At 47.9% G+C, this 23,748-nt stretch overlaps 1 protein-coding gene across 4 annotated transcripts; it reads right to left on the bottom strand.

Moving 5' to 3' along the window:
- Window positions 1-8,436: 8,436 nt before the first annotated feature.
- NFIL3 (nuclear factor, interleukin 3 regulated) lies at window positions 8,437-23,216 on the bottom strand. 4 transcript variants are annotated; one of them, XM_074355502.1, is made up of 2 exons: window positions 23,199-23,216; window positions 8,437-10,297 (listed from the first exon to the last, which is right to left on the bottom strand). In XM_074355502.1, exon 2 carries the CDS (start codon window positions 10,117-10,119, stop codon window positions 8,734-8,736), a length of 1,386 nt encoding a protein of 461 aa, XP_074211603.1. In that variant the 5' UTR covers window positions 10,120-10,297; window positions 23,199-23,216; the 3' UTR covers window positions 8,437-8,733. The 4 variants fall into 4 exon arrangements, with proteins under 4 accessions (XP_074211603.1, XP_074211601.1, XP_074211602.1 ...); XM_074355500.1 differs by lacking the exon at window positions 23,199-23,216 and adding an exon at window positions 22,204-22,460; XM_074355501.1 differs by lacking the exon at window positions 23,199-23,216 and adding an exon at window positions 14,362-18,157.
- Between the last annotated feature and the right edge of the window lie 532 nt (window positions 23,217-23,748).

Below are 23,748 nucleotides of genomic sequence, written 5' to 3'. Positions count from 1 at the left end.
TCAATAGATCAACTGATCGATCGATTGGTAGGGAAATAGGTAAAGATATAGATGTCCTTAAATCCTGCTGGTTCTGTTTCTCTGTGAGCCCTGATGGATACAACAGGTTAACGTCGCATTTCCGTGATGGACACAGTAAGAGCTTTCAGAAGTTCAGACAGCGTTAGGGGCAGGGAGTATGAACGCGCTGCGCCCAGAACCTCGTGCGCGCAGGCCCACTGGCGCCTTCAGCCCTGGCCAGCCACGTTTCCAGAGGCAGAACAGTCCCCGTCAGCACAGGCATTAGATTCCTCTGGATGGAGCTTCTGAGCTGCTGTTACGGCGGGAGTGAGGGAGGGTCGGGTGGGGTGGGAACAAAAGATGCTTTTGCTCTGGGCTTGGTGCTCACCACAATGTTCTATGTTTAAAGTACGCCTTGAGTTCTCATAGGGGCATACTCAGAAAAACGACCTGTTACTAGTTCTTTGTTATACTTTCATCATAAACACACATCCCTGTATTCGGAAGGCAGAGTTCAGCTTTGGCACCCTATCACGGCAGGCAGGCATCAGAGAACTTGGCAAAAACGTTAGGCGGTGACAAACAAAAGGTAGAAATTTCTAATAACTGTTTCCTTCTGCTCAGCCATTGTTTATTGCTTTCATCAGTTATTATACTACACTTTCCTCCATCACAGAACATTCTGGCCTGAGGTTAATTTACTTTCAAACTCAATGAACGCAGGAGTGACACTTTCCTCGTTTCTGCTTTAATACATGGCTCCAAGAAGGGGCCAAGGTGATTCTCCTACCTAAGGAAAATGAGTTTTCTATGTGTTTCGCAAGCTTGAGGCCTAATTTGCATATTTCTGGCAAGACAATTATCTTGATTTTCAAAAAAGACATTCATTTACAATATCAAAAATTTCAGAGTCCTTTCGCTTGAATTATCGAAATAATTATCCCAATTTCGCTCAGCAGTGATATCGATAGGATCTTAGATTCCATTTGGCCTCCAATACAAAAGAAACTACAAATCAAAGAAGCAAAAAAGTAATTTATTGTGACATTTATCCTACTTTGCAGAAAGACCAGGAGGAGGTTCATTGCAATCCACCTTCTCAGTAACCCTGGCTGGGTCAATCCATTCCTGGTGAAACGCGGAGAAAAGGCTGATGTATGAGGGCAAGTTAAGAGCCAGCCAAATCTCAGGCTCCTATTCGCCACATCACATGGTGACGTGGCTTTAAGGTTTTAGGAGAGAAGAGAAGCGATCTGGTGACTACCTGCTGGAAAAGGCTGGTCCGTGTGGCAGCTTGGGAGTTCTGGGGAAGTTCTAAGGAGAAAAGCTGCTGTCCCCGATCGCACCGACGCCGTCCCCGGCCCAGCCCGCCTTGTGCCCCACACAGCCACTGCCACCTCTTGCAGCCAGGACCGCAGGCCCCTTTTCCCGGTGGGAGCCGAGGCCCGTTTCTTCTCCGCGGGTCTGGGCCACCGCCTCGCAGAGAACCTCCTGCTTTACTCCAACCGGGCTCCCCTGCACCACTTCCTCTGTCCCTCCCAGCACCGCCTTGCTTTCTAACCCCGCTCCCATCCTCCTCCTCCCGGGAGCTCAGTGCGCACGAGGGCGGGGCTGGGGGCCCGCGTGGCGAGGCGCTGAGTCCAGACCCGGCGGGAGTGAGCGGAGGCCGGCGCCGCGCCGCGCGCTTCGGGCGCTTCCCCCCTGGCCGCACGAGGCGCGTGCGTGAAGACGCTCTGTCACGTTGGATCCCCACCGGGCGGCGGCTCGGGCCGGTGACCTCGGCCCGTGTGCAGGCGCAGGGAGCCCCCAGCTGCCCAGTGGGCCCGGCGTGGGGCTACTGGGATGGGACCGCACCGCAGCCGCGCGTGACGTAGGCCCTGCCCCCACCCGGGAGCCCCGGCGACCTCTGCTGCGTGTCCGTCCACAGCATCCTCGCCTGCGTGTCCGTCCACAGCATCCTCTGCTGCGTGTCCGTCCACAGCATCCTCGCCTGCGTGTCCGTCCACAGCATCCTCTGCTGCGTGTCCGTCCACAGCATCCTCGCCTGCGTGTCCGTCCACAGCATCCTCGCCTGCGTGTCCGTCCACAGCATCCTCGCCTGCGTGTCTGTTCACAGCATCCTCTTCTGTTCACCCTCTACGCACCGGCGGTGAATTCTTGTCCTAGATTCATTCCCGCTGTCCTCGGAGTGTTCCCTCACCCCTGCCCACCTGCTGTCCTGACCTCACGCTTGAATTTGCTGCCTTCCCTGTCTCTCAGCAGGCAGGTAAGAGGTTACGTTTTCCTACAGCCTGGAATTCAAGGTCCTTGGGCAACTGGTTCTACACTTTCTTTTGAATTTTATTTCTTGCGGATCATCTAAATAAGTTCATTTCTCCAGGGAGGCAGCATACCACACCACGGCCCCGATGGCGGTATGATCGCTGCTCTCTGCTCTTCCCAGCCGCCAGGTTCTCACCCCGCCTCGAGCCCGTTCTCCTCCTGGGGAGATGCCCCTCAGGTCTCCCCCTGCAGCTCCTCTTATGGACCTGTTCTTTCCCGCACATTCTCCCTCTTGGCAATGTCTATTGGCGGTTTCCACATTTAGTGTTTTGGTTTTTCCTTTAGAAGCAAATTCAAAACCCTTCAAAAGGAGACACTGTGTAGCTCAGTGGCAGAGGGCCCTTCTAGCATGCGTGAGGTTGTGGGTTCAATCCCCAGTATCTCCATTAAAAATAAATTAAAATATTTTAAAAATAAATTAGTAACCCCCACCCCCAAACAAAAAACCCAAAAGGAGATAATGTTTCTTGTTACACAACACAAAATTTGGTATCTATAGGCAATTTGTATTTGTTGATAATTAGCAGGGCCTCCCTAACTGGGGAGATCCAGCTCAGGTGGTCTCCCGGCCTCAGTGACATGGTCGGTCCAGGTCCAAGTCCCCTTCTAGACGCTGCGGGCTCCTGGGGACGTCAGGCCTCACCACCCCACCTGCCTTTGGCGCCTGCTCCCAGCTGAGCTTTCTTGCTCTGCAGAATGCTGACCCACAGATAAAGTCCAGCAAGCAAACAAAATCCACTCACACACAGCATCTGAGAGCCTCCCAGGACTTACTGACAACCTGAGGAAGAAATGTTTCTGCCATGTACTCATCAGGGGCTTCCCTGGGCCTCCTCCCCCCTCCCTTCCTTTGAAAAGCAGCCTCCTGAGAAGCAGAACCACCCCCACCTCCATCTTCTCTCACTTTCTCTGCAAAACAACCTGCCTCTTTCCCTTGGAGCCCTGCACCTGCTGACATCCTCGTTTTTAGGACTTTCCCTGTGACCCCAGTAGTGCATCAGAGTTTTCTTCTCAAAAAGAAAGCTCCCTCTCTCATGAGAAATCTGGTACAGCCGTTAGAGTAACTTAAAACAAACAAACAAACAAACACCTTTTTACACTGAAAGATCTGCTTACTTCAAGGGTGGTTCATTCTGAGGCTTCTGCTTTCCTCCTCCCCCTGTTCTTAAATCGCCAAATATTGTTACTAAATGACCTGCTTGCCCGGCCTTTCCCATCTTCAGGATTTCGTCCATGGGTGCTTTCAGAAGGGCCTTATTCCTGACCTCCAGGACCTTGGACTTTATTCAGGCACTTTCTCCAAAGTAACCTTTTCCTTCTCAAGCAGATAAGACTGACAAAATATCAAGGATATTTGGAGATATCAAAAATGGCAGTTACATACTATATATAAAATGGAGAAACAACAGGTTTCCACTGTAGAGCACAGGGAGCTCTATTCAATATCTTGTAGTCTCCTATAATGAAAAAGAATCTGAGAAGGAACATATGGATGTGTATGGATGACTGAAACAGTACACTGTACACCAGAAACTGACACAACACGGTAAACTGACTATACTTCCAAAAAAAAAAGAAGAATGCAAAAAATGGCAGTCATATCTGTCTGGGTTATTTTACTTTTTTTTTTTAAGTTTTATTTTATTTTTTCAGGGGAGGTAATTGGATTTATTTGTTTATTTGGTTGCTAAATTGGAGGTACTGGGGAATTGAACCCAGAACCTCATGCATGCTAAGCATGCACTCTACCACTGAGCTACACCCTCCCCTCTTACGTATTTTTAGTGTTATTTTTATTATTTTTAGTTTTTATTAGATTTGGGGGGGGAATTAGTTTTATTGGTTTATTGATTGACAGAGGAGGTACTGGGGATCGAACCCAGGACCTTGTGCATGCTAAGCCAGGACTCTACCACTTGAGCTACACCCTCCCCTCCTATTTGACTTACTTAGTTTACTTTATGAAGAACTTCGGCTCGTCTGCCAGTAACATTATCAATACTCAACATGATGACTCAGCAGAAGTGGCCACACGCCCACCTGATGTTTTCAGCAGGGCTCTTTGTCACCTTCTAATGTCACCTGTTCTCCTTTGCCAGGACTGCTATTTATCTCCATTAGCTCTTGCATTGTATTATTTCCTGACGTCCATTAGAATCAGTGGAAGCCAGCTCTGCAGAAAACAGTGCCAAAGGCTTTAAACGAGCGGTACTTTATCTTACTTCCCACGTCGCATCCTGGTTCACGCTACTAAATTAGACTACAGTTCATAATTCTAAATGTTCTCTTATTTTTCTATCTTCACTGGAATCTTTTTTTTTAAACTGGAGTAGAGTCAGTTTGCAACGTTGTATCAATTTCTGGTGGACAGCTTAATGCTTCAGTCACGCATGCACACACATACATACATTTATTTTCATATTCTTTTTCGTTATAGGTGACTACAAGATATTGAATAGAATTCCCTGTGGACCTGTAGATCGTCATTCTAAGTGAAGTAAACCAGAAAGAGAAAGAAAAATACCATATGATATCACTTATATGTGGAATCTAAAAAAAAAAAAAAAAAAAGACACAAATGAACTGATTTGCAAAGCAGAAACAGGTTCACTGGAATCTTGAGTATCCCACAATTTCACATCCTTGGCAAGTTTTTCTTATTTCAGTTTTTCTGGTGCAAGTAGTTTGTGGACACTGTACAATGTCACCTCGATGGTTGCACCACTTCGTACACAATCCCAATCCCTGCCCCACAACACACACACGCACACACATGCACACACACACACACACACACCCAAATGCGCACTGCCAATGTTTCTCATTTTTGAAAATTTTTAGTTTTTGAAAATGAGTTCAGTAGCTACTTTTTTCAAAAAAATAAATCTAACATGAGTTTTAAAAATTTTTCAATTAACAATGTCTCTGTGACAACAAGGTGCCCGCGTACAAGGGGTTGGACTTTAGAAGAGCTAGTGTGTGTGAACTTCCACTTGAACTGGAAGACCTACCCAGATGTTAGCTGTTTTTATTTGGGAATATTTGCCTCTTGAAGATGGAAAAATAGAGTTATTACACAATTACTATGCCATAGAAAAGTGGATACTTAAATAGCAGTTAGACTAATTTGCAGAGAAAAGGCACTTACAACGTGGACGCCTCCTAAGGTCCCCCCTTCTCTCCTGCAGATTAGACAGGCTCCCTAGTCTCGTCTCCCTCAGTCGTACCAGGGGAAAAGCTCACATGCCAGACAACACTGGGCTGGCCAGCCGTGTCCTGTCTGGTGCCGTGGGGCCTGGGTTCTGGCTGCAGTGTTCGGCAAGCCGACCTCTCAGGGTCTCCGTACCCTCCTTTATGAAGTGGGCACAGTGATGCTAACAGTAACAATGTGACACTGTTGGACACAGCAGGGATGCGCTGTTACAAGAGACCCTTACGTCTGCGTTCTCCACGTCGGCCCTGGGACACCGCCTGGCTCTCTGAATCCGCCCCTCCACACTCCCTGCTCCCGCTCGCCTCGTCCTGGGCAGGTGGAGGGGACATTCAGCTGTTTCTGGGGCTAGTGTCCCCATCAGCCCCACAGCTGACGGTTCAGGCTTCCCTCCCTCCGCTCGTGCCCGGGGGCTGACGTGGGGTCTCCGTGTTTTCCGGGCTACAGCTTCCTGCCTACCTGACAGCCACCTTGCTGGGAATTCTTAAGAACTTCAGTGCTCGGAGGCTCCCATTTCTTATTTGTTGAATACAATTAAAGATTTGCTTGGCTTTAAACACATTTTATATCATTTTTTGGAGCCTTGTGAGTGGGAGGGAGAGGCGGTAGCTCTTCCCCAATTGACATCGTGGGACAGAAGTGTCACAGTGTAACTTACCTTTCTCCGGTTCCTGGTGAGTTTGGAATTGTTTATATCGCCCTTTATTTTTAAGGAGCAACATTTAAAATTCTTTTTTCTTTCTTTCTTACTTTCTTTCTTTTCTTCCCCCCTCTTTAACAGAGGCACTGGGGACTGAAGCCAAGCATGAGTTCTACCACTGAGCTACACCCCCCACACCCTAAGGGATAACATGCTAAGCATCATCCTGGCTCTATCTTAGATCCTTGGAATTATGACAAAATGACCAAGGAAGAGGGCATCCAGATGTGATATACTCACCATGATAGCTAACATTACAACTCACAGGGGAGGAACCGTGGCCTCGGGAGGGGTACCTTACCCCCGGCTCTGACGGGTGCATAGTTCTTCCTGAAAACTCCAGGTTTCCCTTTTTTGTTATCATCTACTTGCACCTTTACAGTAAGTACCACACAGGACAAAGTTTGGCCATTCTGGCGACAATGTATCAACCATTTTCTTAATATATTTCTCCTATTTCATGGCTGCGAAATCTCCCATCCCTGACGGGTTCCTCTGGCAGGTTCCCATGCGCCCGGGGACCACGGGACGGTTGTCTCCGTGTCTGGACCCAACCCAACATTCCACTGGGTGTTGATTCACAGTAAACTGGAGGGAACTAAAGCTTTTTCCCTCCAGATGTAGTTATTTCTGGTTTTTTTGTTTTGTTTTTCCCCAGTTGTGAACTTGGACAGCCTTCTGTTTTCCCGCTTGACACAGAAACTTGACTGCACCTTGTAACCCTCTTCTCATTCATGTTGTTAGAGTCGTTGCGTCCACTCTAGGGTGTGACACCCTTCTGGATCCTAACTTGCCATCCGACATCTTCGCCCTCCTCCGCTTTGCAGCATTCCCAAGTGAGATGGGTTTGCCTCTGGGCCCCACCCGGAAACGGGGCAGTTACTGAAGCCAGCAGGCCAGGGGCCAAGATGGGCAACGCACTTCTCCAAGAGGCAGGAGATTTCAGAGAGAACGGGTCGCGGTGTCCAAAGGGACAAGGTGGATGGCACGTGTGTACGTTCCCGCATCGCCTTTAATTCAAAGGATCACTTTGTGAAATAGAAAAGGGCAGGAGGTTTAAGATCTTGAAAATCAGGCTTTATTCAAACCAGGCCGTGAAAAAGATGAGGGAGCCCTGAGGCGGGATGTAGGTCCGGGCTCTTCCCAGATACCACCACGAGACACGGGGAACAGAGCGAGGGTTACCTCACCCGCCATGTGTTTTATGAAGCCTGAGGTCCAGCCCCCGCCCCCAACTCTAGGATGAAAAAGAGGTCAGTGTGGAAAAAGGCAGTTCTGGAGAGGGCTTGGGCGAGGAAAACCGCCACGGAGACAGCTGTGCTGGCCCGACCTTGACCCAGGCCCTGCACCCCGCCCAGAAGCTGGTCCCGCCTGGTCTGCGTTTGGAGACTTTTACTGCTGTGGGGCAACTGAGGGTCCTGGACAAATTGTCACTAACAGTCAAATCATCAGTTTACTGAGAATGATGCTTCCTTCCGGGCTTCTGGATCATGAAGAGTTTCCAAACTTGGAGCTATTATATTCATCATTAATGAATTGTTTAAAAAAAAAAAAAGAAAGAAAGAAAACAACAAACCAAGCCACTACATACACCCAGACTGTATATGGTAGGTGATCACTGATGTGTTCTTTGAAATTTGGGGAACTAAATAAAAACAGTGTTTCACTAGCTAACTCCCTGGACTGCTACACTCTAGAACTGTTAAGATTTACAGTAACATAAAAATGACTTCATCCTTACTCTGTTATTCACCCTTTTAAAAAGAACCTCTAATTAATAAAGTGGGTCAGTGACTCAACTTTCCGCATTCATGCATCATACTTAAGAGAGAGATGACTAAAGGGAAGCTGATGCTAAACAAGTTGGATTTTTCAACTTAAAAAAAAAAAAAAAAGGCAGAGAAAACGTAACCTTAAAGGAAGATAGATAATGGGGAGTAATTTTGTAAATTAGTCTCAAATGCAAGAAAATTCACTCCCCACCACCCCTTGTCCCCTCTCCGCTGGAAGATTTTCAAACTTATCATAGCCTGGGCCAAAGTAGAGAAAAGAAAAAAAAAATTATGTGTTGACCATATGTTCTGCTTTTCCCTTACTGATGGGAAGAAAAAACTCGCCCAAATAAGTAAAATCAGAGCATCTTAGTATCTATTTTTGTAACTTAAATTACTTTCCCATAAAATTAAGTGCCATGGAGCAGAAGTTCTGTGTTTGTCACCAATCCTTTATTGAAACTGGTAACTTACACACTTTATGGGAAAACAACAAAAATAATGTCCCATATATACAGCCTTTGCAATGGACTCTGTGACTACACCCAAGGCAGAGTGATAACACAATCTAATCTTCATAGTAATTTGTGCACAAAAAGACACCCGACAGACAACGTGTGAACGTTACAGTGAAATGACACAGGTCCAGTGAAAACTCAGCCTAATACAAAACATACTCATCTATTGCCGAAGACAGCGAGATGCCCAGAGCCGGTTCAGTAGTAACTTCACCCGGAGTCCGAAGCAGAGATCTGGTGCGTGGCGATCAGTCTCTTGAGTGAGACCACCTCTGCCGGCGAGTGTGCGATCCCCTGCTTCAGAAACAAGTTCTCTGGGTCCGAAACTTCGTACCCAGTGTCTTTCACTTCAACAACGCCAGTTTTGAAACCGCCCTGGCTTTTGCCGTTCAGGTCTTTTTGATGCCAGTGTTCGGCTTTGAGGGACCAGTCTTGAATGTTCGTCACTTGCACTGAAAAGGGAGTGAGGGAGGAAGGGACCAGGGTGGGGGCAGGATGCTTCTCGAGTTCAAAGTGTCTCTTGGACGTCATGTCAAGGGGCGAGGGAAGCTTGGGCGCGGCGTCAAACTCGTTCTCCAGGGCTTCCACTTTTATCTGCATGGCTTTGGCTTTAATGCGAAGCTTGTGCGGCAGGGCAGAGGAATTCACTTCGGGGACCTTAACCACGGTGGCGTGGGCGCGCTGCAGTTCCACGGGGGAGTGGATCGGGCCCTTGGGGACCTGCTGCTCGTCTTCGCCGTCCGACGACTTTCCCACGGCCCCGTCATCAGTCTCCGACGTCCTCGGAGAGTTGCTGGAGGACCGGTTGGCCTGCAGCAGCGGCGGGGAGTGCGCGTAACCAGGAAACGACCCCCCCATGTAGGTCTGATACAGGGCTGCCCGATAGGCACCCCGCTCATCTCTCGGCTCCCTGGCGAAGCTCTCCAGCTCCATGGGCTCCTGCTTGATGACCTGGAACTTGCTTTCAGGACTTCTGCAGCCGCTCTGCGCGGGGCCCTCCTGCGAGTGCTCCAGCGAGAGCACTTCGGAAGCGTCAGACAGAGAGCTCTGCGGGGAGTGCTTAATGACCGAAATGCAGCTGCTGGCCACCATCGAGGGCTCGTGCTCGTCCACGAAGGCGCCCACGCTGCCCTTGGACGTCTGGTAGTCTTGAAAGTACACAGCCGTCGAGTTGCTCAGCTTCTGAATCTCCTGGGCATAGGCTGTCGAGCTAATCAAACCAAACTTCAATTTCAGGGAAAGCAGTTCGGCTTTTAAAGTGGCATTTTCCTCCCCCAGTGCAATCAGCTTGTTCTCTAAAACCAGGTCGTTCAGCCGACGCTTCTCACGAGACCTCTTGGCCGCCTCGTTGTTCTTCCGCCTCTTTTCCCAGTACATGGCGTCCTTCTTCTCGTCGGGGATGAATTCCCGTTTCCTCCGGCACGCCGAAGATTTGCTTTTCCCCACGCTTCCTTCATTTAGCAGTAGGTCTTCGGGCGCCAAGTCTTCGGAGACTTCAGTCAAGGCAGAGTTAAGCACCATCATCTTGTCCACGGCGCTCCCGGGATCGTGGGCCGCCTGCTCCTTCTTGATGCTCTGCATTTTTCTCAGCTGCATCAGAAACAGCCTTCACCTACCTACGCGGGGCAGGGGAGCAAGTTACTTCCCCAGGCCTCTCAAACGCTCTAAAACCCGTGGTTTAACATCCATCAATATTCTTCCTTTTGTTCTACCGTCCAGACTCAATCTCTCTGGCTCCTCTTAGCTGAACAGAGTAGGCAGTCTTGTAGGTGACCTGCAATACACGAAAAGAAACAGTTACTTGGTAAGTATTTATTACCCATTCTGTACAAGAAACGGCACTTAGCACTTAGGGTACGTGGGTCTGAACAAGGTGCAGTGTTTTTTCCTTTGAAGAGTTTACAATCTTGAAACCAAAGTAAGCAACCAATTGACACAACATTGTAAAATGACTATAACTCAATGAAAGAAAAGAAAGAGAGAGAGAGAGAGAGAGAAAGAAAGAAAGAAAGAAAGAAAGAAAGAAAGAAAGAAAGAAAGAAAGAAAAGGAAGGAAGGAGGGAAAGAAAAGGAAGGAAGGAGGGAAAGAAAGAAAGAAGGAAAGAAAAAGAAAGAAAGAGAAAGAAAGAAAGAAAGAGAAGGAAGGAAGGAAAGAAAAGAAAGAAAAGAAGGAAGGAAGGAGGGAAAGAAAGAAAGAAAGAAAGAAAGAAGGAAAGAAAAAGAAAGAAAGAGAAGGAAGGAAGGCGGGAAAGAAAGAAAGAAAGAAAAGAAAGAAAGAAAGAAAAAGAAAGAAAGAAAGAAAGAAAGAAAGAAAGAAAGAAAGAAAGAAAGAAAGAAAGAAAGAAAAGAAAAGAAAGAAAAAAAGAAAGAAAAGAAAGGAAGAAGGGAAGAAAGCAAATCCCTGTACTGTAGAGTCGTGAGGGACAAACCCCCAGTGCGAGCTGTTGTATTGGCAGAGGAACGCGTGGTCCAGGGCAGTGAGAGAAAAACACACACCTGCCCCGGGGAGAAACTGAGGAAGGCTGTGTTTCGGGAGAAGACACGGTGGGGAGGGGGACGAGGGACAGGGCATGACAGGAAGGAGATGACAGATCCCCGCTGGCTGGTAAGTGCTTGCAGACTGGGTGCTTCTGGATAATTTTCGGTCGCATTTCTATCGCTGCCAAGCAAACAAGCTCACCTCATAAAAAGGAACTTCTCCAAGTAAACTCCTTTAATGTCAGTAAACAAATTTTGTAACTGCATGGAATAAAACATAAATGGGGCTAAGTTTTTATTTCCACAAAAATGAAAATAAAAGCCACACAAACAACGGAGTTGCAGCTTTTTAACTGGACTCTTATGTGGGCAAATCCTGTCCCTCAAACCCCCGATGGGCTTATGTCAAGGTCATTCTGCCAAGAGACTCAGCACACCTGGAAAGGGTTCCTCTCAATAAAGCCATCTCTTTGACGTATTTGCACTATGAGGTTAGAAATGTTCCTTCTTCTGATTCCTTCAAATTGACTTATCAAGCATTCACTTAAGATGGAAGCATTCAAAGTGCTTTTTTTGGTCCTGAAAATTCTGTCAAAATAGATTTCATGTATCTAATAGCTTTGTACCAAAATAAACAGTTACTATTTAAAGGGAATTTTTTTTAAAGTAGAGTGCATTCTTGAAATGTAAATTTATTTTAAACTGAGAGAACCTAAAATTATTTTAAACTGAGAGAATCTAATTATGGAAAGAATTTCTTTCCATTTTATGAATTAGTTTCAAACAAAATATAAGAACTCAAAAATAGAACCAAATAGCTTCCTTTTCCACTGATGACACGGTTCTAATCTGCATTTGGCCTGACACGAGATAATAAATCCATATTAGGTTCCAATAACAATCCTCTCATGGTGGTTCTGGATCTGTGTTTCTGGACAGGGCTTCCTTGCCTAATTTCCCAGCAGGGAAAACTTCCATAAAGGAGATGTGGCAAGACAACTGCTCATTCAGCACTCTACCCTGCCCCATTAAAAAGATTGAATGTTTTTGTTTCATGTCATTCTGCCTTCCTTGTGCATAGTTCTACAATGACTAATGAAATGAAGTTTAATTTTATCAGCTGGAAAAGCCTGCCAGCCTCTTGTGTCTTTTCCAGAAGGAGCAGAAGGAATGACGTAACAGTTCCAGGATCACAAAGACTCAGGTTTAATGCCACGTTTGTATCCATCCAACTGAGCCAACGGAAACAGTGAGTTGCAACTCGGGAAAATTTATGATTACAAACACCCTGCTTCTGTTTGTTTTTGATAATACAGCTTTAATGGGAAGTGAAGGCAAAGAGTCTGCCAGAGCAGGCGGTGATGGTGTAGAAAGGAGATCTTTCTAGTTATCACTTAGTACAACAACACAGCCTCCTCTATTTCCACTCAGCTTTCTTGTTCTGACATGAAAACTCATTTGCCCTCTGCATACTGAATGGATTCTTTCCTCCTGTTAAGAATGGGTATTCCCTCCACAGAATGTACAACATCAAGAGGAAACCCTCATGTAAACTATGGACGTTGGTTGATAATAATGTGTCCACGTTGGTTCAGCGATGGTACCAAATACGCCCACTGATGAGGGATGCTGAGGGGAGGGGAGGATACATGTGTGGGTGGGGAGGGCTACGTGTGAACTCTCTGTATTTTCTGCTCAATTCTGTTGTGAACCTGAAACAGCTCTAAAAGAATAAAGTCTATCAAAAAAAAAAAAAAAAAGGGTATTCCCTAATGCAGTTAAGTCCTTCCCCCTTTAAGTCAAATAAATGTTGAGGCAAAAGGTAAAAATTCCAGCTAAAGAAGGACTATTACATTGAACTTTTTTCCCAAAGTGCCCTTCAAATCTCCACTGTATCCTCAGGGACCTCTGTTTTTCAAAGCATCATGGAGTTCCCTGTACGCTATTATTCTGAGTATGTTTGCCGCTTGAGAACCTTTCTCTTCTTTACATTTTTTAATTTGTCCCTTCCCTGGAAAAAAATTACATTCCTTCTACATTTCACCTCACTTACGAGTTTTTCCCATGACGCTTTTGAAATGTCCCACCGTGCTGTCTGCCTTTGCCACTCTCCCTAAACTTTTCATTATGTCATCATATCATACCCGTTTTCAACACATGCATGGAGTGAGTGGGGACTCTCTTCAGCCTCCTGGTCCAAAGATGTGTGCTGGGTCTGGTGTGAGTGAGGGCAGACAGCCCTCGTCATGCTGCCTGGAGGAAAATGATCCCACCTCTATTTAAGTTTAAAAATCTCACTTGTCTTAAAATCTCAAATGTGACAATGAATATATGTATGTTCATGTATAATGGAAAAATTGTGCTCTACACTGGAATTTGACACAACATTGTAAAATGATTACAAATCAATACAAAATGTTAAAAAGAAAAATCTCGTGGCTCCTTTCTTCTTGGTGTCTAAGTCCCATGTGCCCACTTTGTCATCTCCACAACTTTGTTGGCATGTTTAAAACCTGTAGGAAAATCTCATTTCTTTTCCGTTAGTCTCCTCCCTATTGGAACTTCACTCTGTGTACCAGAATCTAGATTCTTCCCTCACCTGCACAAATTAACTGTCTCTATGACCCCTATCAGCAAATCACCACGTAGTGTATTAGCATATTTTCGGTAATATTATTTATCAAATAACCTTACAGAGTTGAAAGAAGTTTATCACAGTGTGAGATAATGCAGAGAGGTGCTGATTCTGGACCACGTGTATCTTCCTCCGTTTGTTTTATAAGCCCAGCTAGACTGCAGATTCCTTACGGGCGCAAATGAATGTATTTGTATCCTGGCAACAGACTGAACATATTAGGTGCTCAACGTCTGATTGACAGTCACTCGTTTGCCACACATAAGAGAGTTTTGTAACCAAAAGCGCTTTTCTGACACATTCTTTTTAATTTAGTCTCACGGTGGAAATCCTAAAAAAGATACTTTGCTTATTCTCTTACTCTTTGCTTGATTTATTCAACACCTACTGCATACCTGGCACTGAGGAAGACTGGGGGCACATAAATCCAACTCCCAAGGGTCAAGGGACCCCCTTATTCCAGCGGGGGAGACAGACTTGTGAGCCAGGGATGCGCAAGGAGCGCCGCCCACGTCAGGCCGGGGGTTGGTGCACAGATCGCATCGTTTCCAGCCTGCGCTGCTTTTTCTCTTGGGAGGGTGAAAATAAAAACAGTGATGACCATTTGCTGAACACTTAGTACGCAAGAAGCACGGTGAGCCTGGCCTGTCATAATTTCACTACCCTCATGATAATAACCACTTTCAAACAAGAAAACTAAGGCTCAGAGAAGTTAAGCAACTTGCCCAGCGTCACACAGCCAGTTAAGTGGCAGAGCTGATTCCAGCCCAGCTCTGACTGCAATCCAGTCCCTCTCACGGTCCGGTTTCCTCTTCTGTACTTGCAGGGGGCTGTTCTGGTGGGGACTTCTGCAGTGCATCTCAATTACATTCAGTTCCTTTCTGTGTTGCTCTCATTTCTGAGTCATTTATACTCATTTCCTAAGTTACTCTGGGGGCAGTAAAGCACTCTTAGATGCCGCCAGAACTTCCTTAAGACGACAAAGGTGCCACCTGGGACTTCTCTCCAGCTTCCTTGGAGATGTTCTACATCCTGAAAGTATTTAATAAATTGAGAAAACATTCTACATTTTCATCTCTTTGCTAAAATTTTAATCTCCTAGCAGTCCTATGTGCTAAAATAAACAGAGGAAAAGAAAAGTGCTAGCTATTGGCATTGTCACCTGTGATTTTTCTAGTACAAAAGCAAAATGTATCCATTTTCAACATAGGGTGGAGGGAGCAGTTAAAACCCAGAAAGGCTGAGTGACTTTGCCAGGATCACGCAGCACGTGAGGGCAGAGGTGCGGGGGGCAACGAATCTATTTGTGCCCTTCAACCATCAATTTAAATGAAAGCGAACGCAAAGCTAGTTTACAACGCCTTCTGAAAACATCAGTATTTATGATCAACTAATGACTTTATTTCAGATTCTGATGTTTTCCCCTTATGATTAATTTAACAGTCAGTTCACCTCTGCCTTCTGTTCTCAGATCACCACTAACGCTGCGTTACATCAGTCACCACTAGTTTCCCTTCTGGTGAGTAATTGACACTAAATGCCAATTCTATGATGCTGGCGTGTCCAGCACGATCAGCTTCATTACACCCATTAGATAATATGGCTGCTGCTTAAAAACACAAATAAAAAGAGAAATTTAAGAGCAGGAGTCATCACATTCCAATGACATTATTTTCCCATACCTAACGCGGACGTGCCGTTGCTAATTGACGCTTTTTCATAGTACATCACGCTATTTCTACAGGAGTTAGGTTTCGCAAGCCCAGATTTTACGGTCTATTTAAGTCAGATGACCTAAATGCTATTTTAAATTAAGATTAAAATTTGGTTTAGAAAATTCTCTAAAAGAATAAAGAGTTCCAACACAAATTCTAGACCAAATTTCTCCTCGAGGAGGAATCTCATTCCTTATGTTTGACCTATATCTTCCCTGGCCTCCAATGCATCTCTCAGAGAACTATTGGTTGACAATCCAAACTTGTTACAGAACAAAAAGAAACATTTTGTTTCAAGCATCTAAAATCTTACTAATAGTTTAGACATTAAAATCTACCATGAGAAAACTCTGTTACTAATTATCTCTTCAAGGGGGAAGTCTTATTGCAAATTGCTTCTGTTACAAGTTTTGATTTTAAAACTGTCAATACAAGATGAAATACTATTTGATGAGCCGCATGATTTGGAAATATTTTTATAGAACTACCTCATTTTTCCTCTACTCTCTGAATGTATTCATTATACCCTCAGAGGTATAGTATAGATACCATTAAAGAAAAAAAAAGTTCTTTTATGTTCAACTACAAACCACCTCTCTACTAAGAAGGTAGTTGCTTATTTTTGAGATAAACACCATTTTAGTGAAAAAAATAAAGTCACTGAATCAACTCTTAGCTCTTTAAACTAGTAATACTAGCGAAATGTTAACCTACGTTTTCCTCCTGTGGGTAAAATCCGTGACATGATCGTTTCAGTAAAACGCTTTATTTCTTTTCATGAATAAAAATCAAATCTACGGGGAAGTGGGGAATGAAAAAATTCAGGAAGTGCTGAAGTTGCACAAGGATTTTCTCATCAGGCTGAAAAATAAAAGGCTTTTTAAATTAAGACAACTATGTTAAACTTCTCTAAGGGCCAATGAAGTGCCTCCCATTAATAATATAATTCTGCCTCTAGTAACACAGACTTTAAACTTGAAGTCAGAGAGAAATGTATACTTGATCAAGATATGAACACACACATAAACGGACTCTCACACTTTGCCAAAATCTACCCTATCACGGCAACAAACTGACCTACTTTTTCTATTCGGGTGCCTCTGTAAATGAATGTGTCAAAACCAGAGCGAGCTTATGATAAATGCAAATATTTCTAATTTCTTGTTGTTTTATCTTCAACAAAGAACTACCTGAAAATTAGATTTAAACTTAATAAATAGGAGAACAACACTGTATTTCATTACAGCATCAATATAATTTAAGGAATTGAAATATGAAATAGTACAACTTTACATTCATAAAAAGAGGCCACTGTTTGTAACCTAACTCAGGATGAAAATATCCTGAAGACTGCTTGGTCTGAGCGCAGATCCTAACGTGTCCAAACAAATCCAAGGCTTGAGGGAGGGGGTGTGTGTGAAATACTAATGCATTAAAAAAAAACAGAAACAAAACCGCAGTCACTTCGAAATGAGGAACATTAATTTTCCTGAAGTTTCAAAAAGATAATTTATCAGTCTATCAACTATCTGAAATCTTAAGTGACACCAGTAATCATGAAATAACCCAGTTATAGGACATTCTGCATCTGCTAAGAAATGCCAGGATACATGCAACATGGGAGTAATGATGGCAAGTAAAAACGGGGTGCGTGCGGGGGCTGGGTGGGGAAAGGGTACGGAAGGGCAAGTTTCTGAATGTTCCCAACTACACTGAAGGATCACATTCCAGTTTCCCTCAGCCTGACTTCTTAACTTCTTCTTCACGTTCCTTCTCAGGGCACAGAAGATTACAAATGTCACTACTCTACTACGTGCCTTATGAAGAGAACAGATCATTTTAAATGTTTATCTTTAGTGTTTATTTGAAGGCTACTTAATTCCAGTTTAAGATCCCTAGAAAGTTAATTAATAAAAGACACCATGTTCTGATAGCTAAAAGGCTTTTATAAACATCATTCTGCTTCCAATAAAACGGAGTCCTCAAAGCAGATTATTATGAAAGGCATCTAGTAAATCCCTACTGAACTTTCTTATCATAAAAACAAGCTTACACTCTCTAATTAAAACCATATAAGAAACAGAATTTTTTTTTAACTACAAGAAAGCTATTTGTAATGAAATTTGAGAGATAATTGAGGGTGGCGGTCATACAAATTCATTTTGAAACTGAAAAACTCTTGTGTAATGTCTGTGATCAAAGGTCAATGTCTTTCGACATTCTCATACAAATCCAATCTGGATAAAACTCAACTCAAATATAATTCAGAAAAATAACAGGATATCAAACAATGTGTTAACCCCGTGAAACACAGGCATACCTTACAAAAACAAGAAATGAATATTAAAGGAAACCTCAATTACATTGTTTCTGTCATATTTTGAACCGAATCCCAAGTGTGCTCTCATTCCTTAATACACATTAAAAATAAACAACGTTTAACAGCATCAATGCCATCTGGGTTACAATGGAAATAATGAAGTATGTGTGATTTTAACTCGGGTAAAAATAAAGCCTGGGCAGTGTGACTGCACCTTTTCCATTCCATGCTGCAATCACATTCACGTCTCGGAACTGACGCTGTGGACCAAAGCAAGGTCAACTAGAAATATCCACTCAGCTGGTGAGTCAGGCACGTTGCTCAACATGGGAAAGGGCCCGAACAAAGGGTTTTAATTTTCAGGCTGTTGCATCACAGTGATGTTATAATTGCACCTCACAAAGATAAGTCTTGAACACAGAAAAGGAAATTGTTTCAAAAACTGCAGTGAGCTTGCATTCACACTCAGGGAAGGGACGGAGGCAGAGCCCCTCCCTCCCCCTCCCCCACGCCACCCCGTTTCAAGCTCCTAGCCTGGGTTGCTAAATGATTTCCCTTCGCCTCCACTTCCTTATCTACAAAGTGGGGAGGATAATAGACCGGTCCACGCTGTGTCTGGCACGTGCAGGGTACGTGTACAGAAAATGTTAGCTCTTAATCTCGTTTTTGAAGGATGAGCAGAATGAAGGCAATGATGACGAGGATCTGTTCTAGGCCTAATTTTTGCCTCCTGCTCCCCAAGCCCAAAACCAAATGCAACTGACTTCCGTATCAGTCGAAAGGGCCAACCATCAGCAGTCATGGGGCGTGTCTTTACTTTATAGGCTGCACATCACCCTCCCAGAGAGCTTACCTGTGAGGTCTAACAGCCTCTGATCTCAGAGCAGAGAACCTGAGATGCAGAGATCGCCCAGGCCCCAGACAACCATCACAGAGAGGCCAAGGGAACTGGACAAAGGCAGCTGTTTGGCACTTCCTACACCATTCCTGCCACCATCAGCTCACCTCTCCCTCCCTCCCTCTCTCTATCTCTGTTCCTTTAAACAGTTCCCCATGAATCTCATGACTTGGGAAGTTTGAGGTTCTGGGATCCTGTCAAGAATTCCCTTCCAACTAAAATTACCATTGAGTGTAATGGCAAATAGTTTTGAGGAAAAAGAAAAAAAACCCGAATCATCACTCGAACGAAAAAGCACAGTATTTCAAGAAGACTCTAACTAAATGCTGAGTTCAAATTTCAGTCTGTCATTGTCCAAAGACGTAAGCAGAGAAAAAAGAAGGTGAATACCTTTATCAAAAATACATGTGTCTCTGGTTCCTGGTCACTTGCATAGGAAACGTTTACTGAGCTCCTCACGACTGCCTAGATCAACAGGTTTTATTTCCTCAGTTTACCCTGGAGGCCTGTGGAAATCAGGGCAAGCCGCCCAAGATCACAGGCTGGGGCCTGGGACCCAGCTCTTCTGAGCCCAGAGCCCGAGTTCTTATGTTAGCATTTCACTGGTCCCCAACTACTCACTGGCTTGACACTCAAGAGAGAAACGGGTTAGGGTCTGGGGTGGAGGACAGGCTCCCCCAGAAGCCAATTTTCAACAAAGCACTTGGCGCTTACGCGCTTTTCAGGGGACATCTGTGAGGCTGCCGTGAACTCACCGAGAATTACTGCAACGCGCGCAATCTCAGAAGCCTTACGGCCAGGATGGAAGCCCTGTAGCCTCACAGCAGGGCAGCGGCAGCCGTAAGGGCCCTTTGATATATATATGCTTTTTGAACTCGGGGCATTCGAGTTCTCTCTACGCTAGCCTTTGACAACAAAAACTAAAGGTTCAAAAAAAAAAAAAATCGACTCGACTGGTTACAGTCAAGCCGGGCCCGCCTATCATCACCATCAATGCTGGAGCGCCCCACTCCCAATTTTTGTGGTCTGTTGACATTTAGAGGTTTTCTTCGGTCTTTTTCGCTTTACCAACCGAGAAGCGCTCGGCTCCGACATACAATGAAGCCTCCAGGAACAAAGGTGTCTGCGGCGCTCAGGAGCTCAAGGCGCAGAACCCGGGAAGGCAGGCCCCGGAGCTGCCCGGCGGGGCGCGGGGCTGCCGTCTCCCGGTGGCCTCGCCCGGGGGCCACCCCGCCCCTCCTGCTCCCCTCCCGCCCAGGCGAGCCCACGGAGCGCCGCACTCGCCGGCCCCGGGCGGTCCCCCCGAGCCCCCCGCGCCGCGCCTCCCCAGGACCCGCCTCCCGCCGGGTGGGCGGCGCAGCGGGGCCTCGGCGCCGCCAGGACCCCCGCGCCAGAACAAAGGAATGTGGGGAGGGGGCGAGGAAGAGCGCAGGCCGCCGCGCGGCCCCCGTGCAAGCGCCGCCCAGGGCGCTCCCCGGTGCGGGCCGGGGACCCCGCCCGCCAACCCCACATCCCCCCAGACCCCAAGGGTGCGCAGGAGGGAGGGGCGCGCCAGGAGGCACAGGAGCGCCCCTGAGGTCGCGATCGGAAGGGGGCGCTACGCGGGCCCCCGGCAGGTCAGGGGCACGCAGCTCGAGCTCCAGAGTAGGTCGGGGTCTGACACCGGGGGCCTGGAGCAATATTAGCTTCCTGGAAAGCAACTTCAATTACTTGGGGTAATATAATTTGCTCCAGGGGTGAATCTTGTAATACGTCCCCCTTTGCCCCCTACCAAACGCCCCCCCCAACCCTGCACTAAAATTATTTAAATGTTACATTAGGGGAAAACAAATCTGATACAAACACACCATCACATACATACATTCACACATACACTATGTAAGGGTCCGGGAAGAAATTTAAAATCTGGGTACATTAACTCGTATCATCCTCACATTAATAAAACTGGGGCGTCCACACAAAAATACAATCTACTAACCTATATCTGTTTCCCATAAATCATTTTGTCTGGAGGGAAAAAAAATACGACGTGAAATGAATATTGTGAGCTCATTCGCTGTTGTTATTTACAAAAGCCGAGACTAGAAGATGACACTTGGCCATCCCCTGCTGTTCTAAGGGAACAGCACTTTCCTAAAGCGTCTTTTAAAAAGATAAATGGGAGTCAGCCTCCAGCAAACCACTGGGCTCTGCGAAATGCCTTCCTAAAAATACAATCTTATCAAAGGTCTCCGAAGGCGTGGAGTTAAAACTACAGCAAATGGCCTTGAACTTGTATTTGCACACAGCCCTGGAGAAAACACCAGAAATAGAACGGTGCGGCCACAATTGTCAAAATGTGATAGTTAGGGCTAAATTTAGAAGAACGCACATTTCATTTAGGGCAAAAGACACACATTGGGCAGCATGCGCAAACTCAATGCTTGCCCAGTTGTCTACTTGCCTGCTTAAAATATCCTTAAAAAAAAAACTGTTACAGTGACATTTTAAAGGCTAAGATTGTCCTACTTTCTTTGTAGCAGGATTATAAAATCACGTAATTAGCTCCCTCTTCCTATGCTCACTGCCAGCAAATTCGTCAGTTACATAATGCAACATTTCCAGGAAACTATTATGTGATCTGTCTTGTCGCGTCTGAAAAAGCAACGACAATTTGGTGAGAAAAAGGGCTGATCGGATGGAATGTATTAAAATTAGGAAGGTGGAGAGGTAAACGTCACAATGGCTCGTCCCAGATTTAAAAATACTAGCTCAGAACACCTAAGGGGCGAGCCCGGGCAGTATTCAAGATCAGAATACAACCCGAGGAATTCTTCCTTTCACGCTTTGAAGGAGTGTTTAAAAATACATCTTATTTTTTCTTTTAATTTGGGACGTAGTACACATGTAAATAACGATCTAATATCCAACGCTGCGCTAAAATTACCAAATCGTTGCACACGTAGCGCACATTCCCACATCAGCCCGTAATCCCTGCCAGTATGTCACCGTAGGTAGATTATGCAATGTGTGCAAGGACAGATCCCACAGCCTCCCCGAGCGCTGGTAAAACACGCTGACGACAAACAGGGTGGAAAACGTCTGTGCAGACTCAGCCCCGGACACAAACACACGCAGCGCAGGCATTCTCCGAATACCGTCACCGTTCACGCTCCCAACCCTCTTTCTCAACGAGAAAATCAGGACTCTTCCCCACTACTCAGCCCCCTCCTCGCCGCCGCCGCCAGCCCCTCAGAAGGGACGAGAACGGAAAGAGCGCTGCCCTTCCCCGCGAGATGGCTCAGCCTCGGCTCAGCCTCCCCGGCGCTCTTCTCCACCAAAACATCAATTTTCCTGAAATCGGGAGACATTATGCAACAGCGGCGGGGGGAGCGCAAGCCAGCCTGGGCTACGTGCCGGCGCGAGGGCGCTGCAATCAAAGCAGCCACCTTAAGGTGGCGAGTCCCCTCCTGACAAGGCAGCAAAAGTTTATGTAATGAATGCCCCGCGCACACTCGCCGCCGCCAGCCAGCCCCGCGCACGGCCGGGCCCGGCGCACAGCCCGGCCCGCGCCCCGCGCCCGCCGGCCGCGCGCCCCGGGAGCGGGCGGGGAGCGGGGCGCCGGGCCCTGGCTGGCGGTGGGCGGAGCGCTTACCGTGTTCCTGCTGTCGGGCCGGCGAGCTGGAGCGGCGGGGAGAAGGAACGCGGGCCGGGAACGGAGCCGGCGGCGCGCGGGGACCCAGGTCCGGCCGGGCCTCCGGGGCGGCAGGCGGCGGCGAGGGCGCGGCGCGGGAGGCGGGCGGCGCGCCGGGTCCGCGGGCGCCGTGGCCGCGCCGGGAGATGTGTGTTAGTAGGTCAGTTCCGAGCGCGGCGCTACGTCGCCGCCCGCCAGCCCCGCCGTGACGGGCGGCCGCGGCCCCAATCGCCGCGCCCGCACCCTCCCCCAGCCCGCCGCCAATGGCCGCGGCCGGCGGGGGCGGGCTCTCCGAGGCCCCGCCCCTCCCGCCCCGCCCCCGCCCGCTCCCCCTCCCGGCAGAGCCGCCAGCAGCCCGCGTCCCTTCCCGGCCGTGGCCAGCGCCGCCGCCCGCGCGCTGGGAGGACCCGCGCCCCGCTCCCGGGTTGCGCAACGGCCGGCGCGGCCGCCTGGACCGGAGCGAGCCTGGGGAGGGGCCCAAGCCCCCCGACTCGCCGCGCCGCCCCCCGCACCGCCGCCTTCGCCCTCTCGGTCGCCGAGGCGCCTTTCTGAGCCCGGCGACCCTCGTTCCCTCGCAGAGGCGCGTTTTGTTCCCCCGAGCGCGCAGCCGGCCGGGCTACCTGTTGCCGACCGAGTACCGGGTCGAGGGCCGCGGGCTGCGGCGGCCCGGGCGTGGCAGGGACCTCCCCGTTCCCCGCCCCGCACACTCCGGGAGGACCGCTCCTCCGCGGGGTGGGCGCGAGGGGAGGCGGGGAGGCGAGGCTGGCGCGCCGCCAGACCTCGGGCGGGCCGCCGAGGGGAGGGGGCCGGGCGGCCGTCCGAGCCTCGCTGTGCTGCGTCGGCAGCGATTACAATGCCCCGCGCGTCTCCCCAGAAAGCGAGACAGCCCGGAGAGGCGGGGGGGGGACCGGGGGGGGGTGATGGGGGGTGGCGGGGGCGTAGAAAGCGCAACGCACCAGCACCGCCCCCTGCACATTAGGGCGCATATGACGACTGCAAAGTTGTTGCGTAACCCAGCTGGGAAACGCGGCTCGCGGACGTCCATCTGCCGCCCCGCCGGCTCCTCCCGCGGCCGCGCCGAGAGCGGCCGGCCGGGGCGCGGGTCCGCGGGCCTGGTGCGCCCGGCTGCTCCGTCCGCTGCTGGGGCTCGAGACGGCCGCTCGGGGTCTCTTGATGTTGAAGCTAGAAGCTATTCAGTCATTTTCTGCCTTTAATTCGATGCAGTTGTCTTCTTCTCCCAAATTCCCGGGGGACATAAGAGTCGTAACGAAACGGGAGGAAGGCACCTCGCGGTGAGAGTTAAGTCATCAAGCTAAAGACTGAAGGCACGTGGAACACACACGGCGCATCTATACATAGAGCGGCGGTGCCTGGCTCTGCGAAGGGAGCCATGTTCCTGACGGTGACGCACAGGCTTGCCCAAATAGGGAATGTGGCAGGTGCGGAAGGACCTCCTGCTCCGCTTGGACTGTGCAGGAGCTGGGCTGAATGCCTTCCATGACGTTC

The sequence above is a fragment of the Camelus bactrianus genome, chromosome 31 (genome assembly GCF_048773025.1).
Source record: "Camelus bactrianus isolate YW-2024 breed Bactrian camel chromosome 31, ASM4877302v1, whole genome shotgun sequence".
In the NCBI taxonomy this organism is placed as follows: domain Eukaryota; kingdom Metazoa; phylum Chordata; class Mammalia; order Artiodactyla; family Camelidae; genus Camelus; species Camelus bactrianus.
The sequence above is the reverse complement of the archived record's forward strand: the minus strand, read 5'-3'. Positions and strand labels throughout refer to the sequence as shown.